The following is a 22,235-nucleotide window of genomic DNA, read 5'->3' as shown; positions in this document are numbered from 1 at the left end:
GACTTCTCATAGCCTCCACACAGCTCCAGCCCATGGCAGTGGCATCACTCCAAAATCTCACATTGATCTTGCTGAGACTCAGCAGCCTGGGGAGGGGTTCCTGCTGCAGGGTCACCCCCTGCACTCCTCTGGCTGGGGCTGAACTCCTGGCCCTATGAAGGCAAATTTTCCTGTTTCTCACAGTGCCCCCCATCACCTGGTACCCCATACATAGCAGTGTTTGGGACAGCTGCAGCCAGGGGTTTGGTAGTGTGTGTGTATTTGTGTTACAGCTGCTGGTTTTCCTGCTTGTCCCAGCAGTGTAGGCAATAGAATTGTTCATTGTGGTATGGGGCAGAAGCAGAACTGCCAGCCCTAAATGTGCAAGCATCCTGATCCAGCCTCCATCTCAAAAGTGATGAGCCTCATTTGGATCCCGTGAGATATACGTACATACATATACATATAAAGAATGATTGACTCTCTATTTTCAGCCTGTAGGGTGCAGTGGCATCACATTTTCAATGCTCTCCCAGCAAACATCAGGCTTAACAAATGTCTTCATCTCTTGGCTCTGACACTCGAGCTTTAAGTAATACAGCTGATTATCATTAGACTTGAGAGGAAAGCTTCCAGACCTGTGAAAGCAGGTGGCATAACTGCAAAGGGAAATTCTTTAAAAGGAGACAGATGTGACTTCAATTGTAGTTCAGGTGCTGTTAATTCATAGAATCATAGAATGGCTTGGGTTGAAAAGGGCCATTTAGTTTCAGCCTCCCTGCTATTGCTCTGTAAGTACCTAAACTGAAATCCTGTTCCCTTTAGGAGCCCATAGGAAAGGGTCAAGGAGTGCTTCTTCTTTTCTACTATCACAGGTCTGTTGAAACCCTGGGGAGGAGTTGGCAGATAAGTGGGTATGAGGCAGTTCAGTACTTCATGGTTGCTTTCCTGAAGGTTTTGCTTTACTCTTGCCTTGTCAACTGTCACCCTGGTGTGCCATGGAGCATCCCCCTGAAGCAACACACGTCTGCTCTGACTGATGTCTTTTTGAAGACATAATAAGTGGCTTCAGTAGGCTTTATGAACTGTAATTTCACGTTGGTGTGAGTACATTAATATTCATAAAGAACATACAAACCCGTAGGGAGGTAAGTCAGTCCTCCTTACTTATAGTTCAGTATTGAAATATGTATGCGTGCTTCTTCTCTATGTTTTCTGTTGTTGCTGCATTTAATCTAGTGGAGGGGTGCATCTCTGTCTCACAGACGTTGGAGGACCCACTGGGTTGAGATGTTCCATAAATGTGACATGAGTGCTCTGTGAATTGCAAACACTTTTGTTTTCATTAGAATTTCATGGCATTTCTAGAACAGTGGGCTCTGACTGGAGTATCTAGGCTGAATGCTATTCAGGGAAGTACTACGCTTTCTGATTGATCTCTAGCTGTTAAGTGTTTGATAACAGGCTTCTGAGCCATTGAAAATGTTGGTTATGGTGAACAGAAACTCTTTTTGAAAGTAGTTTGCTTGTAGAACTTAATTTCAATGTAAAACAGGATGGATTTTTTAGCTCTAAGCGATGCCACAAAGACTCCATATCAGCCCTGTGCAATGCCCAGATCACAGAGGGCGGAATGTGCTTCATTTCCTTTCATGCTGTGTTCTCATTTAGTAATATTTTAAGGGGTAAGGACCCCAAAAGACAACTATGTTTTATATTTTTATTGCTACACTCCATAAAAAGTCTATCAGGCATTTCAGCTCTTATGCCATGCGATTTCACCAGCTTTTATCTCCCTTTTTTTGAGCTGCAGCTTTTCCCCGCTCATCTCTGTAATCTGACATTGTGATTTGTTCACTTGTATGCTTGTTTTTCTCCTCAGAGAAGATTTGCTGAATCATTGGGGAGGAGGCAAGGGTTGTACATGCAGCTGGTGGACCACGATAAAGCCGTGGTCACATCCAGCCATCAGGGTTTGCAGATGACAACCCTTCAGTTGAAGGGTCTGAGTCACATTCCCTTCGGAGCTAAGATTGCTGGGGACTTGGGAACTGAGGAAGTGGGGCTGGGGAGCTAATACCAATAATTTATTTTTGGGACGCAAAGTGAACTGTTGATTCTGGTAACTGCAATTTTTTTGTTGCATCTCCTGAAAATTTCTAATGATGCTTTGAGAAAGCTTGCAGACAAAGGGTTAATCCTTGCCGACTGTCATCGTTGGGAATATTTGTAAGTGGAAAATTCATATGGGGTTGGAAGATCACAATGCATGGAACCTTGCTTTAATGCTCTGTGTATTTTCTATAGGATTTTTTTTCATAATGCCAGGTTCCATCCCAACACATGTGCAGCAATTCTACCTTGCTCTTATCTGTTGATCTTATCTGTTGATCTCAGAGTATGTCTGTGTTATTTTGTGGTTGGGAATCCTGAGACAGAGAGAAGGATAGTGACTGGCTCAGATCAGCTGACAGCAGCAAAGATAGGAGAAAAGTCTTTTTTGTTTGAGTCTTGTGTTCATCACTCTCCATGATGCCTCAATATTAAAAAAATAGACTTGCAGTTTCTAGATGCTCACACCTAGGTGTCCATTGAGCCAATTGATTTACAGACAAGCCACTACAGGCTGGATCTAAATAAGGCACTGGGGCAGGAATGTATGAGTGACACAGTGGTTCACCATGTCCATGCCCTCAGGATGGTGTCTTTGAAAGAACAGGAATGTATCATCATCTGACTTCCCTTTCCCCAGCTGAAGGAAGAGATAACTTCTATTATATAAAGAGAAGAAACCAGCAGTCTTGGCCACTGCTAAAAATCCCACCAAAGTTCTTAATATAGAAGAGCCTAGGATGTAAGATAAAGTCCATTGCTTTAAAATTCCTCGAAGGGAAAGTAGAATCAACAGTAGGTGGGTTTTTTTGATTTGTTTTTAACTCACAAGCCTTGATGAGGAAGCCTTGAACCTCAGAAGTGCATTGGCCACTGCTAAACATGGATGTTGTACTTAGGGCTTGGTTAAGGACCCTTGATGCACCAAGCAATTAAATGGCCATGAACAACCTCTCTGCCTGGAGAGCAGTAGACTACAGACTGCAACAGAATCAGCTGTGAGAAACATGGCCTGAGAGCAGTGCAGAAACCACAAGTGTGTGACTCATCCCACGTAACTTCAGATATCTGCATGTACTAGGTTCCCCTTCTGATCAGTGGCAGAACAAGGTGCATTAAGGACAGAATTTCTCTGTCCTATTTTAGATGCATACTTTAGGAGGAGCTGGATCACGCTCTGCATGTATGTGTGTATTTATTTATATATATATATATTTATATATATTTATATATATATATAGTGTTACTTCCCATAAAGGGAGCCTTTGAGTGACTAGGTCATGTAGAAGATACCTAGTCCTGCAATGCTGCTGTCCCCAGCCCTCTATGATATATACAAGCTGCTCACTTGTAGGCAGGTAGCATGTTCTTCTGGGATAGGCTCAGGGCTTTTACTTGAGCCATCTCTCAGCAAAATTTCCTGCTACAGACAGGACCTGAGTCCCCTGTTTCAACCAAAAAACCTGAAGATGAGCCCAATGCTCTGCATGCATTCCACTACTATGAGCAGTGACGTGGTAACAGTATGGTTAGAGGGGCTGTAGGAATGCAGTGTGTCTAAGCTGATGGTCTTACACTATTTCTATCCTGCATGGCACATCCTCAGCAAGGAAACCAAGCAGGAAATGTGCTGTGCAACAATTTTTTTTACCCTCTGTCATGACTGAGGTGTGCAGAAAGGGAGTTTGCACAGGCTGCACTTGTCCAAGGGGGTTCATCCAAACATGGGAGAGTCTGCTGTATAAATTTGGGTATTGCTGCACTAAAGCTACGTGTGAAGGGTATTTGCTGGTCCATGCTTTCGCTGCTCAGAAGGGGATGAGAAGGTTTTTCTTCTATTTACTTATTTTCTTAAAAGGAGAACAAAACAATTCTTTGTATGATGAAATTTGGTGCCTTAGCGTTAGCCTGAGCTGCTGGAGCTCAAGCTCCAAGCCCAGGGCTTGATGGCAGCCTGACAGATCAGCTTGTGCAGTAAGTATTCAAACTTCTGAGTCTGACTCTCCCCTTTGGACAACATTCCTAGGAAAGCTTTCCCCCGCACCTTCTCTCAGGCCTCTCTGTCCAAATTTGCAACTTTCCTACTGCACTTACCAGTGTTATTTGCATGGCCAGGACTCGTGGCTAGGAGCAGCAGGCTGACAGGCCCTTCCTGCCAATCTGTCTGCTCTTCAGATGAAGTGGTTGGAAAGTGCTCACTCTCCAGTTCCCGCTTTGGCTTAGGCACTCCGATAAGGCTGGGGCTGTTCTATCTGACCCCAGGAGCTGTTCCTCCTCCCTAACAGGCTCACTTTGCTGGCTGACAGTTAGCAGCCGGCAGTGCCTGATAAACTTATCAGGCTAAAGCTGAGCCCGGTGCATGCTCAGCTCCTCCCTGGCCTCAGATTTCCCCATTTCTGGGAACTCTTTGCTCTCTGCCTGCCTTGCTGTCTGGTGAGGTGAATGACGATCACCCTTGGGCCACCAGGTCAAAATCAGCCCAAGGGCCAGATTGGAAATGCCTGTATTTAGGCAGCATCCTCAGAATGAGGGGGGGTCAAGTAGGATGTCTGTAGCATCAGTATCCAGCTCTGTCTCTCTCTCTCCCCCCCCCTGAAGTATTATTTGCTGATGGAAATGCTACCTGTCTGATTTATCCTTTGTCTTTCCACTTGCTTTGTTTCTCTGATTATGTGAAGTTTAAGTTTTAATTTGGTGTTCTTGTTGTGCTTGGAGGATTTCTTTCTAAGCCACTAACAGAATTGGGTTGCTTTGCTAAAGTAAGTTTCTATCATTCGTTATTAGGATCACAGTAGTACTAAGTAGGTTCCAGCTGAGATCAAGGCTTCATTGTGCAAGGCACTGTTTGTAGGAGATAAGGAGGGGCAGTCCTGTGTCTGATTATCTTACCGTTGGGGGGAGGGAGGGAAACAAGTGAAATAGAAGGGAGAAGTGGAATTATCCTCCTTTTGCAGCTGGGCTGAAGTTTTCTATGAGCACATTCCTATGCACAGGGTGCTGAGCCAATTTCACAAATCCAGAGCTAATGTCTTGCCCAAGGTCATGCAAGAGATGTGGCAGATCTGGCACCTCAGGTCTGGGTTGTGAGCATAGATCAGTGTGTGTCCGTGGTGACTGTTAGCTAAGTGTGCTGGTTCTGTAATTGCTGCACAGGTCTGCATTTTCTTAGGTCTCACCTACCACAGAAGAACTGACTGATTTAGCTGTCCTGGGATGGTTGGTGTGGTGGTTTGGTGTTTCCCGTGTGGACGTGCTGCTCCAGGGCAAAAGTGGGAAAACATCTCTGCTTTGTAAGGAGAATAATTGATTTTAAAAAAAAAAAAGTTTATGTAGTATTTCCCTACCCGTGGCCAGGCCCTTTTAATGGCAGGCAGGAATGTTTGTTCCATGCAAGGAAACATGCTTATGCAGCTGTTACTGAGAGACTGTGTGATGCTGTTACGGTTAGCAGCACAAAACTACTGGCAGCTGGGAGTACAGCTGCATCCCCTTTACCTATGACAGGCTGTGCAGCACTGGGGGAATGGCCTGCTGCAAGGGCTCTGCTTTTAACCTTTCACTGAAAACACTCTTGTGAGATCTAGGATGGGAAGCAACTGGACTCAGCAGATAATTTTTTATCCAATGCAACCCATACCTGTCTGGATCCAAATTCTTCCCCATCCTTTCTCTCACTTCCACTCAGACCTTCTCTAGCCTTTGCCAACACACGTGAAAACTTCAGTTTTGCCTTCTCTAGAGGTTAATACAATCTGAAGATAAGTTCCAGTATAATGCCATGCTAACTAGGGGTGCACTTTTTCTTCTTGCAGGGGTCCCGTGGCTGTCTTCATTAGGAAAAGATGGACCCTATGTCCAGACTTAAATCTACGCTTGATTACAACATTTCTGGACTGTTCCTCTCAATACCTGAAGGCTCTGGAAGACAGAGGCTCACCTCTGCTCAACAGGATTGCTTTGCATGTCCCTCATTTGCTAAACAAAACAGCCCAAAGACTGAGGATTTTCTTTCCCTGGCAATAAAGGAATGAAGGTGTGAAGAGGACTGGGGAAGTACAGGGTTTATGGTGGGGCTCAGGGAGAGGCAAAAACAATCAGCTCTTTCTTCAGCCACAAAGATTAGTTGAGATTTTGCTTTTTGTTATCTATTTCCTTGATTGACTGACCAGAATGTTTCAGATGCAAGGGGAGATGGTGGGAAAGGGGCTACTTTCAGAACAGTCAGAACTGAGGAGAATTTGCATTATTGGAGAACAAGTCTAGGTGTGTTTGGAGTTAGTGACGCCAACTGCCTGATCCTGACAGGTGCTGAGCATCCTTGGATGCCTGTTGTGTGAGTTCAGTAGTGAGGATCAGGTTGGGTTTGAAGCACATGGGAAGGACCAGACCTGCTTCTTTCCTCTCTCCTTCATGCCCAGGGAGGTGGTGGAGTTACCATCCCTAGAGGTGTTCCTGAACCATGGAGATGTGGCACTGAGGGATGTGGTCAGAGGGCATGGTGGGATGACTTGGAGTTGGGCATGATGATCCTAGACATCTTTTCCAGTCTTAGTGATACTATGATTCTATGCAGCATGGATGGAAGCTTGGGGAATGGTGCAGAGTGCAGCTTCCAGCCCCAGAGTATGGGGGTTTCCTTTCAATCTGGTAGTGGGGTGCCAAACACTGAACAGTTCCTGCTCCTGCCTTGGGAGGTCTATTGCAAGCAGGCTGAGAGGTTACACTGCTGTGTTTGTCATGCTGGCTTTGCTGGGGCTGTTCCTCAAGATCTTTACTAGGATCTTCCTGATCTCTGACTGCTGGACAGATTGGAACTGTCACAGCATTTCTCTTTGCAAAGAACAGCAAGCAGTGAAAACCCAAGGTGGGGGTCCCTCCAGCTTCTTGCTCAAAGGACATCTCTCCCTGATCTGAGGAGCTGAGGATCCATGCTTGGTTTTCCTCTGGGCTGCTGACATCCATTGCTCCTTTAAGCACAAGGTGGTGTTACCTGGTGGCCTGAGTGAGAGAGGCTCTTTAAGAAGAAATATATATATATATTTTTAATTGTTTTAGTGCAAAACTCTGCAAGCTAATTCCTTCTTCCTTCTCAAGCCACCTTCTGACTTGTTTTTCTGTCTTGCAAGCACCTTTGCCAGCTGGCCTCCTTCCACAACCTGTGTTTGTGGAGATATGTTCACAGAGCTGGTGGGAGTGGGCTGGTCTGCCCACCCCGTCCTGTTGCAGCACAGCATGCTGCCCATGCTCACCCAGCATTTCTTTACCCACTGCCTTTACATCTCCAGGGGGAGGGTTTGGCTCCCATCAAGTAGATGGGTGAGGCTGGCACTGCCTGCTCTGGTGTGACTGCTCCTTGGTAATCTTTAGGCTCAGGAACAAAGACAAATAGTTAAAACTTTATTTCCCAATGTCTAGGGAAAATAAATGAAAGCTTTTGGGTGATCCTCTCTTTGCCAGAATGGAGAGGATCCTAGCCACCCATTCAAGGCTGTGACTTCTCTTTGCATGAAAATCAAAGACAGGGAGGAAATTTACTGGATACAGTTAGACCTTGTTCTGCAGGCTCAAAACTAGCTGGCTGCTTTGGATTTGAGTGGTTTTGCTGGCAGTCTTGCTATGGTGCTGATCAATGTATACCAGCATTTCCCTCAAAACTGAGGAGCTTCTCGTGAGTCAGAAGCACCTGTTGTGCCACAGGACACGGACTGGGTGCTGGTGTGCCTGTTGTTTTGGGGCTGGAGGGTGTTAGCTACAGAGCCGTTCAGATGCTCTTTGTATATCTCTGTTTGCAGATTTGAGGAGGACGAGGGAAATAATAAACACAATTTGCGTTTTTTGGCAGCAGTTTTAATAAGCTAAAATGGTTTTACCTTATCTGAAGTTCGTGCATGTGTGTCTGGTGTCACAGATAGGGCCTGGGCATTGCTTCCTCCCTGCGTGCCCATACCCTGACCAGGTTCTGGCATGGTAAAATACAGAACAGCTCAGCTTTAACAGGGGAGCAATGCTGTGCTCTCATCCCACTCCTTTCCCCTTCTGCCCCCACTGTTGGCATCTCCAGAGCTGAGCACAAGACTTTCTTGAGATGAATGTTTTTAACACAAAGCACCCTGTGTTGGCAGAGCTACTGAGAGCTAACAGGTTTATCAGTTAAATCCCTGCAGGCCCGTACATGTTGTCACTGTCTGGTGTATTGCAATAAAAATATACATTAGAATAAGTATAAATACATATTTACAGTGTGCAAGGCAAAGCCAGGAGTACAGACTCTGTTTCAAGTTGCCAGGCTGTGTATTAATGAGTAACAGCTTCAGCAAAGAACAGGGGCAAGTATGTTTTAAATCTTAGTAGGGAGAATGGCTTTGGATTTACAGCAGTGTAACTGAGGACAGGATCAGAACTCTTTTCTCTGGGCAGTAAATGAATTTCCCACTTGGACTGCTGCTTCTTTGCCCATGGGGGCAGCCTTCCTTAATAAGCATTTGGAGTGAGATGGTGAATGCCACAGCCCCTTCTGCAGGCTGCTTCCCATAGGAGTCATCGTACGATGCTGTGTGTTCAGGGATGGAGTCACAGAGTGGTCTGTGCCCTGCTGCAATGCCCCACTTAACTGCAAGCACTTGTCTTTTTAATGCTGTAATAATACTTTGTCCTTCCTCTCAAAAGCTCAAGGGACTTTACAAACCTGAGCGAATGACTCCTCATCACCAAGAGGTGTGGAGAAATAGAAGTCAGAGCAGTGCAGTGACTTGCCAAAGGTTATGCACTGAGAACACAGCAGAGCTTAGACAAGAGTCAGCTATTTACTACTTCTAGTGCTTTGCTTCAACCTCTAGACCTGGAAGAAGGAGGAAATACCACTGCTATGTTTGTGTAATATTTGTGAAGTACTCATATCATGCCAGTGTATATGGGTTAGGCCACTTCCTCCTGTAAGAGTGAAAGGAAATCCTATTTCTTTGGCCCTTCACATCTATATCCATGGTCATTCCTGACCATGCAGTGACACAGGGCTGTCCAGGACAGATTTAAGCCAATAAATCCAGCACACAGTGCAACAATGGGGAACGTCCCAGCCTGGATTCTGAGAGCCAGTCTCTCTCCCATTCTTTCTCACAGGATACTGAGATACAGGGCTTATCCCCAGTGCTGTGGCGTGGCTTTCCCTGGAGTTCATCTGATTGTCACTTCCTTAGGGATCTTTGCTGTAGGATGTGGATGTGGAATGCATGCAGAGACCCTTGCTATTAGTTAGGGATAGAAGCTATTTTTTTCCCAATATTTTCCTCCTACTCCAAGTTAAAAATAGGACACAGTTAATTTGTCACTTGATCACAGTAAATGCTCCACTGAAAGAAAATGACTTTAGGTGTCTGTTGCTGGAATTTATGACCTGGGCAAGTCTCTGCAGAAGCCCTGTCCAGGTTAAAAACAACTCACTGAGCACAGTCTATTTGCATGCCCTATCCTTATCTTCCTAACCATCAAAGCAGAACATGGTTACAGCAGCAGCTTGGCACAGATTGTGGCTGCCACTAGTCCAGGTGTTCCCACCTCACTGCTGGTCAGGTCGCTCTGATGGACTGAATTCTGCACGTGGTGTAAATCCAGAGTAATTGTGACCCTGGAGGAATTCCCCTGCATTTACACTTGAGCAGGTGATATCAGATCTGGCTTGATACTGCTGTATCCAAGAAGTGAGAGCTCCCACAGGTTTCTTTGTCACGTACTGGGGTGTGTAAGGCTCTGGGGTTGCAAGAACACCAAAGCCAATGACATGGCATTGTCACTTCCCAGGAAAGTGCAGGAAGCTGTGTGAGCTGAATGAAATGAGAGCCCCCGTGCTGCATGGAAATGCTGGGGAAAGTCTTTTTCCACAAAGCATGCACTGGCAGTGGGACCTCCAGCAAAGACCTGGAGCCACCCCTCACTTGAGACTGTGTTGGGTCTCGCGGTGCCTCCGTAGGTCCACCTTACGTTGGAAGCCCTTGGCACAGAGCTCACAGCTGAAGGGCTTGAAGCCGGTGTGCTTGCGGCTGTGGGTGATGAGGTTGGAGCTCTGACTGAAGGCTTTGCCGCATACCTGGCATTTGTGGGGCTTCTCTCCTGCAGGGCAAAGAAGATGGTAAGAAAGATTGCAAAAAGGGGGGGAAAAATATGCCTGCCAGTGTGGTCTCCTTCAGGAGCAGAGGGGGAGAAAAACCAGAGGCAGCCCTCCCCATCTTGGTCCCAGACCCTGTCTGCATCCAGGGCTGGGGGTGAGCATGCTGTGGACCAGAGGCTGAACAATGAGTGGCTCCTCATTAAACAAAGGAGGAGGTGCATCTCAGGGATGCTCAGACTTTTTGCTATCTTACCACGTAGAAAAGAATGACTTAGTTTCCAGTCACAGAGAAGCTGGACTGAGTGTGTGTGTGCGTGTAGACATGAGAGAACTCTAGTTTGTATTTATTCCACGGGAATATTTTGTTTCTCACCAGTGTGGATGTAAGTGTGTTTCTTCATATCCGACTTCTGGTGGAAGCGCTTGCCGCAGTATTGGCAGGGATAGGGCCGTGTATCGGAATGGATCAGCAGATGTGTGGAGAGGGTGGAGGAACGCTTGAATGTCTTCCCACACATCTTGCACTCAAAACTTCTTTCCTGGTAGGGAAAGAAAATCATGAGGTGTCAATCAGTGGTTGCAGAACATGTGACAGCTTGAAGAGTATGGTAGATATGATGAGCAAATCTTCTCAGCTCATGGGCTGATGTGCTAATATAAGGAGGATGAAAGGAGGATTTGGGGAAATAGCTGGCATCTTGTCCTGCACCCTTTAAGAGAAGGTGAGGCACAGGAGAACTAGTAGCGACAATCCTCCCCATGCAGGACTTTCCCAAGGACAGTCTGAGAGTGGGAAGGTGAGAACTGTGATCTGTGGTCTTCAGAGCTGGGTGCTGCAGGAAAGCCATCGCATGTGTAAGCTAGGAAGCATCACCACCCTCATCACAAAGGTCCAAGCACCACTGTGCTCTGGAGGGCATCGGGAAGCATGCTACACACCTGGGAGTGAATGTTGGTGTGCTGCTCCAGGCTTACAGCATGTCCAAAGGTTTTGCCACATACTTCACAAGCAAAGGGCCGGGTTCCACTGTGAGACCTTCGTACGTGGACCTCCAGGCCATGAGGAGTGGAGAACACCTGAAAAACAAAATGCCATTGATTTTTTTTTTTTTTCCAGGAGGCAGCTTTGTTTTCACCTCTCTTTACAGTTCCTACTCTTTATTTGATTCTTCCCTCTCACAGACTGTGTAAACTGTACCATTCTTAGCCCTCTCCAGCCCCAACTCATGGCTGAGGTTCTCAGCCACACACCTTGTTGCACTTCACACAGTGGTAGGTCTCCATGTCCGAGGAGTACCGCATGCTGTAATCCAGAGGGGGCTCAGCACTTGGCAGGAGATGGCTTCCATACAGGCTGACTGGGTGCTCCAGGAGGGCTGACTGCATGGTGGAAGACATCTGTCTGTAGCTGTATGGCAGTTGGAAAGCATCCCAAGAAAAGCCTGTTTTGTAGAAGGTAGGCGTGCTCGTTGGGCTAGTGCAGTCTTTGACTTGCAGACCTGAGATGGTCATGTCTGAGTTTGTAAAGGAGAGGGAGAAAGTGAGTGTCATACCAATGCCAAGTTATCCCCAAGCTAAGTCAAGTCCTGGTGCCCATGTGATGTTTGATTTAGGACTTTGATTTCAATCTGAGGAAATGTGAATGGAGAGGGGGTGCTAAGGGATTATTTTTTTGAACGAGTATCATGGGGACACCCATATCACACAGTTAACATTAGTTGCTGAGATTTGGAGGCTTGCTTGCTGGGAATCATAACCCTGGAACCATGCTTCAGGGAGATGCTGATCTAAACCAGAATCATGAAGAGAAATACAGAAAGGTCTTAATGAGATCTGCCTGGGGCAAGTTTGACCATTGGTGTCAAAATAAGAGCTGCCATTTACTGAAAATCTGGACCCAGTCATAGGGGCCCCCTAAGCTTACAAAGCCCTGACCTCTTCTGCAATTCTGGCTTTGGTTAGCAGACCTTGAGCTGAAGGTCCTGGCAGCATCCTGCTCAGGTACGGGACAGGGACACTTTCTTCCTTTGGTTGAAAAGAATCCTTTTCTTCTTTTGGAACCACCCATTCCAGGTCTTGTTTCTTGCCATCTTCTGGTGTCTTGTCTTTGTCTCCTGCAGCTGCAATCACAGTAGTGTCACACTTTATTCTAGCCAGTAAGAGAACAGTCAGTGCACTAAGCATGTGAACTCATACTTGGACACATAAATCACCCACTCAGTTCCCTGAGTTGTTGAAGAGTGGCCCAATCAGCATGGCAATCAAGCTCTGTCCATTGCTGGCAAAGGGAAATTCTAAGCAGAATGAGATATGCAAGTTAGAGAGGGGCAGGATATGATATGGCACTTGATGCAACATACAGCTACAGCAAGTTAACCCTAGGCGGCCACGTTTCTGTAAGAATAATTTCCTTCTTTAAAACCATTTTCATTTATGAGGGTAACTAACAATCACTAACTTATTAACTTCCCCATCTCTCCCATCAGAGAGTTCAGTAGACAGCCAAGTAAGGAAGCTGAGAGGGGAGGTAACTGCTTGTATAGCTGCAAAGGTTGCCACAGAGCCTTGTGTCCTCCTGCCCACTCTCATTTCTCCATGCCTGTCCCTGCCCTTTAATAGACCAAGCAGTGCTTGTAAGATGTATAATTTATATACAAATCTAAACCAGAAGTCTAATACATGTGCCTCATTTCTGCTGCAGACAGCACTGGGCTGCTGAAGGAGAGCATCCACATGTCATCCAAACCATCTTGTGCACTGCAAATGGCCAAGGGATGATGTGAGGAACTGACACTGGAAAGTTGCCTCCATTCTTCTATCAAGCATATCATAGGGCTGGACTCTAGTTCCACAGCCAGGGCTAGAACAAAGGGTAAGTTGATCCTAGATTTGAATAATGAAAATTTGAATGGTGCCTGAAGGAAGGAGATAATTGTCCCAGCCCTGTTATTGCACAGATGGCTGTGGGAGAGCATGACCAGGAGCAGGGATGGCAGCAGGCATAGGCAGAAGCAGCATTAGGTTGTGTTTATCTAGCATACAGTAGCTGGTCTTTCCTCTGCAGTGCACAAGATTCCTTTCAGTCAGTGTTTGGATATCACTATTTTCTCATTCTAATTGTAACCTTCCTTGCAAATGGTCAGAAGGAGGTGGTAACACTGAGGTAGAGAAGATAATGTTGAATGGAGATGGGAGTTAACAACTGGAGCAAGAGCAAAAAATAAAAGGCAGAATTCTGTCTAATTCCCACACAGGTAGAGTACTGGCCATCAAAAACTCTGTGCTTACTCAGGGCTTCCAGTGCTTGCATCTGCCCAAAGCTTGCCAGTGTAAGGGATTCTCGCTCTGCTGGAATTATAATAGCAGCAGCCCAACAGGAAACAAAGGAAGGATCTAAATTCATTTCCAGCATGACAATGTGGATTTAGCCAACAGAAAGAGGGTGCACACAGAGGGACCAGTTTGTCCTCAGACAGCCATCCCTGCATGGGAGCCCTTAGTAATTCTTTAGCTCATTCATCCAGCTCCCCTAGCTTGCTTACTGAATTATTTATTTGCCTCAGTGTATTCTTACATGCCCAGTGGATGTATTGACTCACCAGTGAAAGCAGAGGTGATTGGATCCCATGTGAATTTAGGCAGATCATCTTCCACGAAGCGATGCTGATGATAGGTATGAGCCTTTTTGCTCTTCACCAAAAAGGAACGTGGCATTTTCCATTCACCGCCTGGGCAGAAGCATGGAATAGCAGCATGTAAATCCCTGCAGTTTGTGGGGTTATTTCTCCTTGCTCCCACAGCACATCAGCTCTGCATCCAGCAGAGGTGAGAATTAAAACTGGTTAAAACTTATCTGCTGGGATAAGAGAGAGCCCACCTCAAAGGACCCCCCACCCAGCTGAAGGGATGGGGGTGGTTGCTTGGCTTTAGGTGCTCAATGGGCCTTAACTCTGGAGTGAAAACACACAGCTGTGTGTAAGCTGTTACAGACCAAAAGTGTTCGTGTGGCAGGGATACACCAGAACTCAGAATCTCCTTGACATCATTCTTTGTTCTGGCTGACAAAGTCAAGAAGAGGCTGAGCAAAGAGAGGTTACCTTTTTGGACCCGACTCCGATATCACAGACCGTTGAAATGACGGGTTAGGAACAAACATAAAATGCTGAAATTTAATCATACAAAATTCTCTTGCAATGCATCTGTTATCTGTGCTACCCAGAGCCCAGCCCGCCCTGTGCCCGCTCCCCATAGCCAACAACTGTTCTCATGCAGACAGTGTGACAACAGGCTCAATCCTGCGTATGGCAATATCAGCTGGTGCATTATTTGCATACGTATTTGCATTTTCCCTAGCAATTGTTCAAGATAGCAGCACTAAAAGCAAATCTTGCTATATTTCATATGGAAAGTCAGCAGTAAGTCCCAGCTCTCAACCGATGGGCAACTGCATTATGTTATTGCTTGGGTTCTTTTTCTCAGGAGCAGTCGAAGCATAGAGTACTTATTTACTGAAAAAGAACACAGTTTGTTCCTGTTGAGTAGGAATGATGTGAAGTGTCTGCATAAGTTAGGACAGAGCTGTGTGAGCTCCTGGAAACAGCCAGGGATGGAAAAGCTCTTCTCTGGCTGCTCTCTAGGGTTCAGAAGTGTATGTGCTTACCCCCAAATGCTAAATGTAAGCACATAGCCCAGTGGTGTTTCATTTAAAGGTCCAAGGGACAGATTTACACCAGATCTACGATGGCAGCTTTGGCTACATTTACACATACAAGGGCACTCATGCAGCAAAGTCTGCTGTGGCCAGCTAGGTTGCAAAGCCCACTGCTGTCTGTGGGAGTCAGGTGCTCACCAGCCCCAGTGCCATTAGAAATCCCATTATAGCTCCAGCTGTCTTTTTAATTCTGGCCCAGGATTCCCATTTTCATGTATGACTTTAGCCATTTTTTTCTTCTGAAATGACTCACCTGTTTTTATCTTCTTCCGAGAAATGTACATGTGACTTGAGATGAATATGAGAAAACAAGCCAAGAGTGGATGTGTTAATTTAATTTTAGTAAGAGAACAAAATAGTACTGAGAAGGAGCCATAAGTATTCACACAGGAGAAGGCATGCTGAAATACACTGCTGTCTTTACATTTCTGTAACTCTCCAGTGGGGTTCTTTGAAGTATCATGAAATGTATTGGCCTGACCTGCATGCAGAAGCACTCAGCTCAGTAGCACAGAAGTGCTCTGGGATGGCCACGAGCATTGCAGCAGTGTGCTCTGCCTGGCTGTGTGCCTCACACCCTATGGAAACGCTTAGCTCAGCAGCCATGCTGGGAGAGTCTCAGTACCCTTGCTCAGCCCCGGGTGGGATATATGTGCTTGGAGCTGCACTTGACAACACAGACGTGCCCCAAATTAAACTCCTGCCACAAGCCCTTTCTACATGGGATTTCCACTCATGTCAAAGGGATTTTCCCATAGTGGGCAGGACCATACCATCTACAATAGAGAGTATTCAGATGTCTAAAGCTTGTTGGTATGCGTTGTCTGCCTAAATGAACCAGTTAATTTTCCTGGGCTTCCCACACAGTGGAGGAAGAGGCTCTGGCAGCAGGTGAAGGGCAAGGTGAAAGCGTGTGCTCAGTGCTCCTGGAAGAGCTGCTCTCCCTGCCCATCAGCTGGAACATCCGGAGGCACTCCCAGATAAATTGGAGGACTGCAGGTGGGTGGCAAAAACAGCCTTGCTGTGTTTTTACTGTAGTATCCATGCACTAAGTATATGAAGGTACTGATTCCAGCCCATCTTTTCAGGTGGCTGTTGAAAGTAGCTGCCTAAGAATCACCAGGGTTTTTCTGGATGTATTTGCCCCAGCAAATGCAAAAAGTCAAATTTGGGCCAGTATCTTGGCTGCTGATAAGGGCCTGTACTGAGCAACACAATCTTTAATGCACTACTGAACGTTGCAAAAGGAAGTTACCTTCCCCCACCCTCATTTTGCAGAGAAAACGGGAACTGGAAGCCTGAGCATAGTTAATTAACGACTGCATCAGACTGTCTTTGTGATTCACACACCCAACTTAGAGGAAAGCTGGGAGCACAGATTGTTAGAGAAAAAATACTCACTCTCTCTCTCTCTCTCTGAAATTCAAGATTATCAGCAGCAAGTGTTGAGCTGCTACAGACAGCTAACTGCACCTCACAGGGAATGCAGTGCTGTGGACAGCAGGGCCTGCTATGGCTTGAACCATCGCTGAAGCTTCCAACAGAATTTAGCTTTGACCTTTTGCTAAAAGCTGGACTTGTCTCTTATGGAGCCTGTTCTTGCCAGCCCCAGTGGCAATGGTTTCTGTCCCTTCTGATAACTGCATGGCAGAGTTCATTGCCTGGGCAGGAGCATCTTTCCGAGGTGTACATTGATGGGTTGGGTCCAGGATCCTAATTTGTATCCTAATCCTAAATTGTAAGGGCTCACGTTCCTCTTGAAGCCCCAATTCCCACCTCAGCGCACAGCAACTCACAGTCCCCAAAACCACAGGATTGGCTCCTTTGGTATATCTTAGAAGAAATTGCTATTCTCTCTTCCCTATATGAGGTTATGGGTCTGTTCTGTCAGCAGTTCCTTCAGGGACACAATTAACCCCAAATTACCATATTTTGGGGGCAAGAGTTTGCAGAATTGTGCCATCCTGAATCAGGAACCCAACGTGCAATGTAAGCTCCAGCCTGAAGCTGACTCATTTTCCTCGAAGTCTTTCTAAATTCAGGTTTCCCATTTTCAAATTTACAATGTAAACTGTAGCAATGAAGCCCTTTCTCCCACGGCACTCAGAAGAAATACTTAATTTTTAACTTAAAGTTGATGCGTGGCTTTATGTAAATTGATGAATATATAAAGTTTTAGCCTGAAAGAGGCTTGTTTCCTTCCTCCTGTTTAATTTATTTTAAACCTTAATATTGGTTTGTGTTTTTTTTCTTTTTCCTGGCAAACTTAATCTATGAAGAACAGTGTATCTATTGGAAGACTGTATTTTTGAAGAAAAAAAGCACAAAACATAACCTGTCTGTGACATTTTTAAGAGCCCAAGTAAAATAAGAAGTTTTGTGGACTTCTGACTCTTAAAATATAAAATACTTCAGAATTCCAGTTCTTTACACTGAGATCAAGCCAGGCTTGTAAAATTCATTGTACTTGGGGCAAATAATTTGAATGTGGCTTTTTGCATGGGGAAAAATGCACAGAACACTTTCCATTCCTGCAGTAAGAATGGGCAGATGGGCATTAAGCCATTGCCTGAAAATTACAGAGAACACTTTGTCAAAGAAGTAGATGGGAAATCCATGGAGATCTTTATTATCTAGACAAAATGCTAATAATGTAATTGCAGCATTTGTCCTTCAGAAAGCTCCTTTGCTCCTAGTGATGTTGGGAATGCCAAAGGTTTTAGCAAACTGCCTTAAGCTTCCATTTATAGACTTACACAGTACAATCTAACACATCCTATGTCCCTCTGTAGATGCATTTAGTTTGTGGACTTGTAAATAATCTGTTTTCCTGCTTAATGCATTGAATCAGCCAGGTAAATATTAGATATTTATAAATACCAAATTCCGTATGCTGAAAATTGTTACACTAATTAGCATGTGCTTAGAAAGGATGGAGAGGTGATAGAAATTATAGGTTGGAAGCAAAAATCCTCAACAGGAGAGACTGAGTTCTCACCTAGAAAAATCAGCATCAAAACTGACGCAATTAATCGTTTAAATCAGCAGAGATGCACTTTTATCTGAATCTGAAAGTCTGCACAAGAGCGACTAAAAGGAAAAATACAGTATATCCTCAATGCTTAAGTACTGAAGTCTGCATCTAGAAACTGCTCCTGCTGCGCAGAACTTGCTGGGATGCAGGTATCTGAAACCATGATACGTCTTCTGTATTTTATTCTGCTATTATCATTTTCACACATGCGTGTGAGAGTGCAAAATAAGTGTACAGTGTGTCACTTTTTTAACGTTTGACCTGTTTGATATAAGCAAAGCATTATCACAAAGGAGTGCTCAACACAACTGACTTAGCGGGGAACTACGTTCCATATTTGCAAACAGAAGCAAAGGATGAGACAAAGGGTGTGAAACGTATCAGAGAAACAAGCCAGACAATGACATTTCAAGCGTTAAAAAGGATAAATAAATCACCTGTTTAGGGTACTCTGCTTTACTGGATTTGCCTTGATATCTCCCCAGACAAGCCCCCAGTGAGACGTAGTCCTCTCTCCGGGCTCCTTCTTCCACTTTTTCACTTAGTTGCAGCCTGCTGAAATAGATACTTCTCCTTTTTTCTCTCTGTTTTTTGCCCCCGTTCCCCTCCCTGATTTTTCAATCAGATTATTTGTGTCAAAATCTGGCGGTGAAGAAACAGCCAATAGAGAAGCAGAGCCCAGAAAGTATTTGCTTATCAAAACTTCCCAGGACTTTGAAAACTTGAAGAGAATTCACAATGCCCAGCTGCAAACCCTAGAAGCAGCACCCTTAAATTTCACTTTCTGCAGGAATACTCTTCTGTCATATTGACAAAGAGCATGGGGAGTAGCTATCATCTCACAAATAATGTACAAATCAGGCATTTCTATGCTTTTTCTTATACAAATTTTTTTTTTAAAAAGCTCTCTTTTCACACACGTTCATCCATGCATCGTATCTTTCCCAAACAGACACACCATCTGTCTCACATACACTCACATACTTCAGTTTCATCAACAAAACCGTACAGCACATGTGTACAAAATTATTTTATTCCAGGATGGATCCTTTATCTCTCCAATTTCCAAGGAGAAAAAAAAAAAAAAACAAAAAAAAAACAACAAATAATTTCACAGTAATAACTGAAAAAGATGTTTGTTAATCAGCCTTTGTTTTCCTAGATGTGTGTATGCAGTCTATATGCATTTTAGGCACTGCTCTTATCTATATACAGCTGTATAGAAGATATAAACTTAAGACATAACAAGCACCTTTGTAAAAAGTTCTTCAACTGAAGAGCAGTAATAAGAATTTGTATTACTTCTATCGCTTGCTTTCAAAAAAGGTTTGAAAATGGGTTTACAGGTGTGGAATAACTGATTGCATGTAAGGGTGGGTGAGAGAAGGGAAAGCAGAGCAGGGCAGAATGATGAGGAAACTTTCCTCATCACCTGGTGGCTCTCCAGCACAGGTGAGATGGAAGCTGAAGAGCAGTGATTTTCTTTGGAGAATCTTCAAACACAACTCTTGTTTGGAGGAAAACAAGGAGAGCTGATCTTTCCATAGGCTTGGAGGGGTGGGGGGAAGAAGTGATTCTTTGACTTCATTTGTTTTCTGATTTCCACTGCACCACTGTGCAGTGCACGGTGTTGTGCTGCCTGTGCCACTGGTTAACCCCTCCTGCACAGTTGGAACAGCAAAGACACCTCCTAAGTTTGTAGCTTCAGATGCACAGAAGCACGCTGCCAAGCATTCAGACTTAGCTGTCAGAGGAACTGCCTTCACGTCATGGACTTTTCTGTGTGTTGTGAGCCTTCAAGCACATCTCCCTGCTTCCTACAGCCAGCTGCACTACGCCAGGATTCAGCACGCTCCACTTTCCTGCTGTAACGGTGACAGCACCAAGAACGAGTGGCTGCTTCTCTGCCATGCAGGAGGATCGGCTGCAGGGTGGTGGTGTTCTGTGGAGCAGATGCGGTGCAGAGGAACCTCAGATTCATCGTAGAGGTATTTGTGTGTCGCTGGTGGCCCGAGCGCTCCCTGCTGGGACAATCACAAGTCACAGCTCGTGGCACCGCGGTGCCCCACGGCACCGGACAGGCTGTGCATGCAATAAGGTTTGCTGCAACTGGGAGATAGGAGCGTAGATTTCACCCACGTTGAGAAAGAATCAGATTTTAATCTTTGCTCATCTTCGTCCATTTACTGGACCATAATTAATTCTTGCTGTTTACAGAAGCAAACGATCCCTTTTCCCTCTCCCTTTTCCCTCCCTTTATTTATTTAGCTGTGTTTTGCATGAAAGAAACGTTCCCAAAGCATTGTGCTAGCAAGCTGATTTGCATCCTCTTAAACACAGGCATTTGAAGGATTACGTTTCCCACTACAAAAAAACAAGCACTGTAACAGAAAACCAAGATGTACATTGCAGCTTCGGGGTGTCATGTGAAGACAGTTACAGGAATTAAACAAAATAGGAAAGAAGACAAGCTGCTGAAAGGACTGAGATGTTATTCTATGAAACACTGGAGCTGGCTCCTGTCAGCACCTTGAGCACAGTCTTCCCATTGACATGAAGTGCAATTGGCTTCACTTGGCTTAAACTAGAGATAATAAAACCAAGTCAGCCACAGAAACAAAATCCTAGAAAAGACTAATTACACAGCACAATCTAACAGCATGCATTTCACCAGCCAGCTGGTTCCAAAGGAGATCCAAACAGCACTGGGCACAGTCCTTTGGAGAAGGAGGATGGCTGCATCTCCTCATTTCAGTAGGCTGTGCAAAAAATCATCTGTATCAGCCAATCTAGTTCCCCAAGTAGCTATCATCTCACAAACCACCTATATCACTGAATACAAATTGATCCCTGAGATACTCTGTATTACTATTATAACAATGCTAGAATGCCTGAAGAGAGATGGGGGACAGTGCTGTATTTGATGAGGAGCTCTCGTTCACCCCTTTTTACTTTATTTTATGGCAGGAGTTCCTTTGGAGCAAATAGCTGCAGGACCGGAGTGTGGTCAGGAAAGCTGTCACTGTGGCTTCTTGTGACCTTCTGTAAATCTCTTTTTGTGGCTCCTGTTAAACTTATCACCTCTCCTCTTCAATGAAATCATTAGCAAAAGGTGATTTATGCAAGCTGATTATACAAGGAAAATAAAAGAATGTCAGAGATGCATTTTAGCCTAGAAGGACCTTTGAGGTGACCCTTTGTGTTACTCATATTTTATGTTCTTATTGATCCAGTTTTCCCTTTTCTTTCTTCACATTTCAGGGCCAGCAGACAAAGAGGAGAACCAGAGAGGGCCTGGATTCAGAACCTTGTGCTGGCCCTGACCCACATGGGGGATGCACAGCAAGTTCACTTTGCAACTGAAGGCAATTTAATTTTGTGTGTTGCTGTGAGTTCTTATTACATGTCACATGCTCTGGTGCATCCTAAGTGAACAGATGATTACGTGCATAACTCAGCAAGAACAAACAGGTTAATTATAGTGCATCACGCCCGTTCTAATGGTGCTGTCTTCCCTTTCAAATCTAGCAGCAAACCTCTCCTGTAGCATCCACGTTCTCTATGTCATATTTAACGGTACAGTAATTAAGTCACAGTAAAATAACAAAACTAATTGTTCTCAGTTCTTTTCTGAAGCTCATCCTAGCTTGAACTCTGTGACAAAAGAAATAAATATGTCTGCACAGCTGGAAAGCTGCAGTAAACATTAACCACGATGCATGCAGCAGAAGCAGGCTGAAAGCACGCTCACACCAAGCAGCTCCATCTCATCCAGAAGCAGAATGACCCGCTGCAGGTGCAGCACAAAGGAACTGCCGTGTCTGCAGCAACGAGAGCTGCAAGAGGGCACAGCTGATGCCGCAGAAGTTAAAGATCGACTGTGACTTGTCGCACGGGGGCTCTCAGCTGTGTTTTCTTACACCTGGCTTTTACTCCAGTCTCTGTAATTCTCTCTGGAGGGCGGTTCTCACAGGTAGAATTGGATCAAACGTTTGCTAAGGGTTGTTGGCGCATCCCTGCTGAACTCATCCTACGGGGAACGCTGAGACCCCGCTGGGCTGAGGGCTGAAACACGGACCTGAAGAACATGTGTGGCACACGACGGCTGGAGAACCTTCCCTAAGCCAACGTCCTGGCTCCTCCCCTCAGCCCTATTTAACCACAGGGATAAAAGAAAAAAAACACCTAAAGAAGAAGGATCTTTGGCTGCTGGTTCAGCACGCGGCCCGGGCCGGCAGCGCGGTGCTCGCAAGCACAGCTCTACCGCAAAAGGGCCAAAGCAGACGATCATCAAA

At 45.2% G+C, this 22,235-nt stretch overlaps 1 protein-coding gene and 1 long non-coding RNA gene across 6 annotated transcripts; one reads left to right on the top strand and one right to left on the bottom strand.

Annotated features, from left to right (window-relative positions):
• The first annotated feature begins 710 nt into the window (after window positions 1-710).
• On the top strand, window positions 711-21,078 carry LOC116234285 (uncharacterized). Of its 4 annotated transcripts, none has more exons than XR_016458830.1 (5): window positions 771-854; window positions 5,904-6,124; window positions 12,897-13,067; window positions 15,774-15,905; window positions 19,764-21,078. It is a non-coding gene; the product is annotated as an uncharacterized LOC116234285 (long non-coding RNA). The 4 variants fall into 4 exon arrangements; XR_004168103.2 differs by lacking the exon at window positions 19,764-21,078 and adding an exon at window positions 15,995-18,352 and having other exon boundaries at window positions 5,904-6,424; XR_016458833.1 differs by lacking the exons at window positions 771-854; window positions 5,904-6,124 and adding an exon at window positions 711-770.
• GFI1B (growth factor independent 1B transcriptional repressor) lies at window positions 7,175-18,676 on the bottom strand. 2 transcript variants are annotated; one of them, XM_090121333.1, is made up of 7 exons: window positions 18,378-18,676; window positions 13,795-13,923; window positions 12,163-12,315; window positions 11,447-11,637; window positions 11,135-11,272; window positions 10,569-10,734; window positions 7,175-10,197 (listed from the first exon to the last, which is right to left on the bottom strand). In XM_090121333.1, exons 2-7 carry the CDS (start codon window positions 13,907-13,909, stop codon window positions 10,019-10,021), a joined length of 942 nt encoding a protein of 313 aa, XP_089977459.1. In that variant the 5' UTR covers window positions 13,910-13,923; window positions 18,378-18,676; the 3' UTR covers window positions 7,175-10,018. The 2 variants fall into 2 exon arrangements, with proteins under 2 accessions (XP_089977459.1, XP_031457647.1); XM_031601787.2 differs by having other exon boundaries at window positions 7,178-10,197; window positions 11,447-11,709; window positions 18,378-18,673.
• Window positions 21,079-22,235: the final 1,157 nt, after the last annotated feature.

Source organism: Phasianus colchicus, chromosome 19, assembly GCF_987193195.1.
Source record: "Phasianus colchicus chromosome 19, bPhaCol1.hap1.1, whole genome shotgun sequence".
Classification (NCBI taxonomy): Eukaryota; Metazoa; Chordata; class Aves; order Galliformes; family Phasianidae; genus Phasianus; species Phasianus colchicus.
This window is presented reverse-complemented; position numbering and strand designations above follow the sequence as displayed.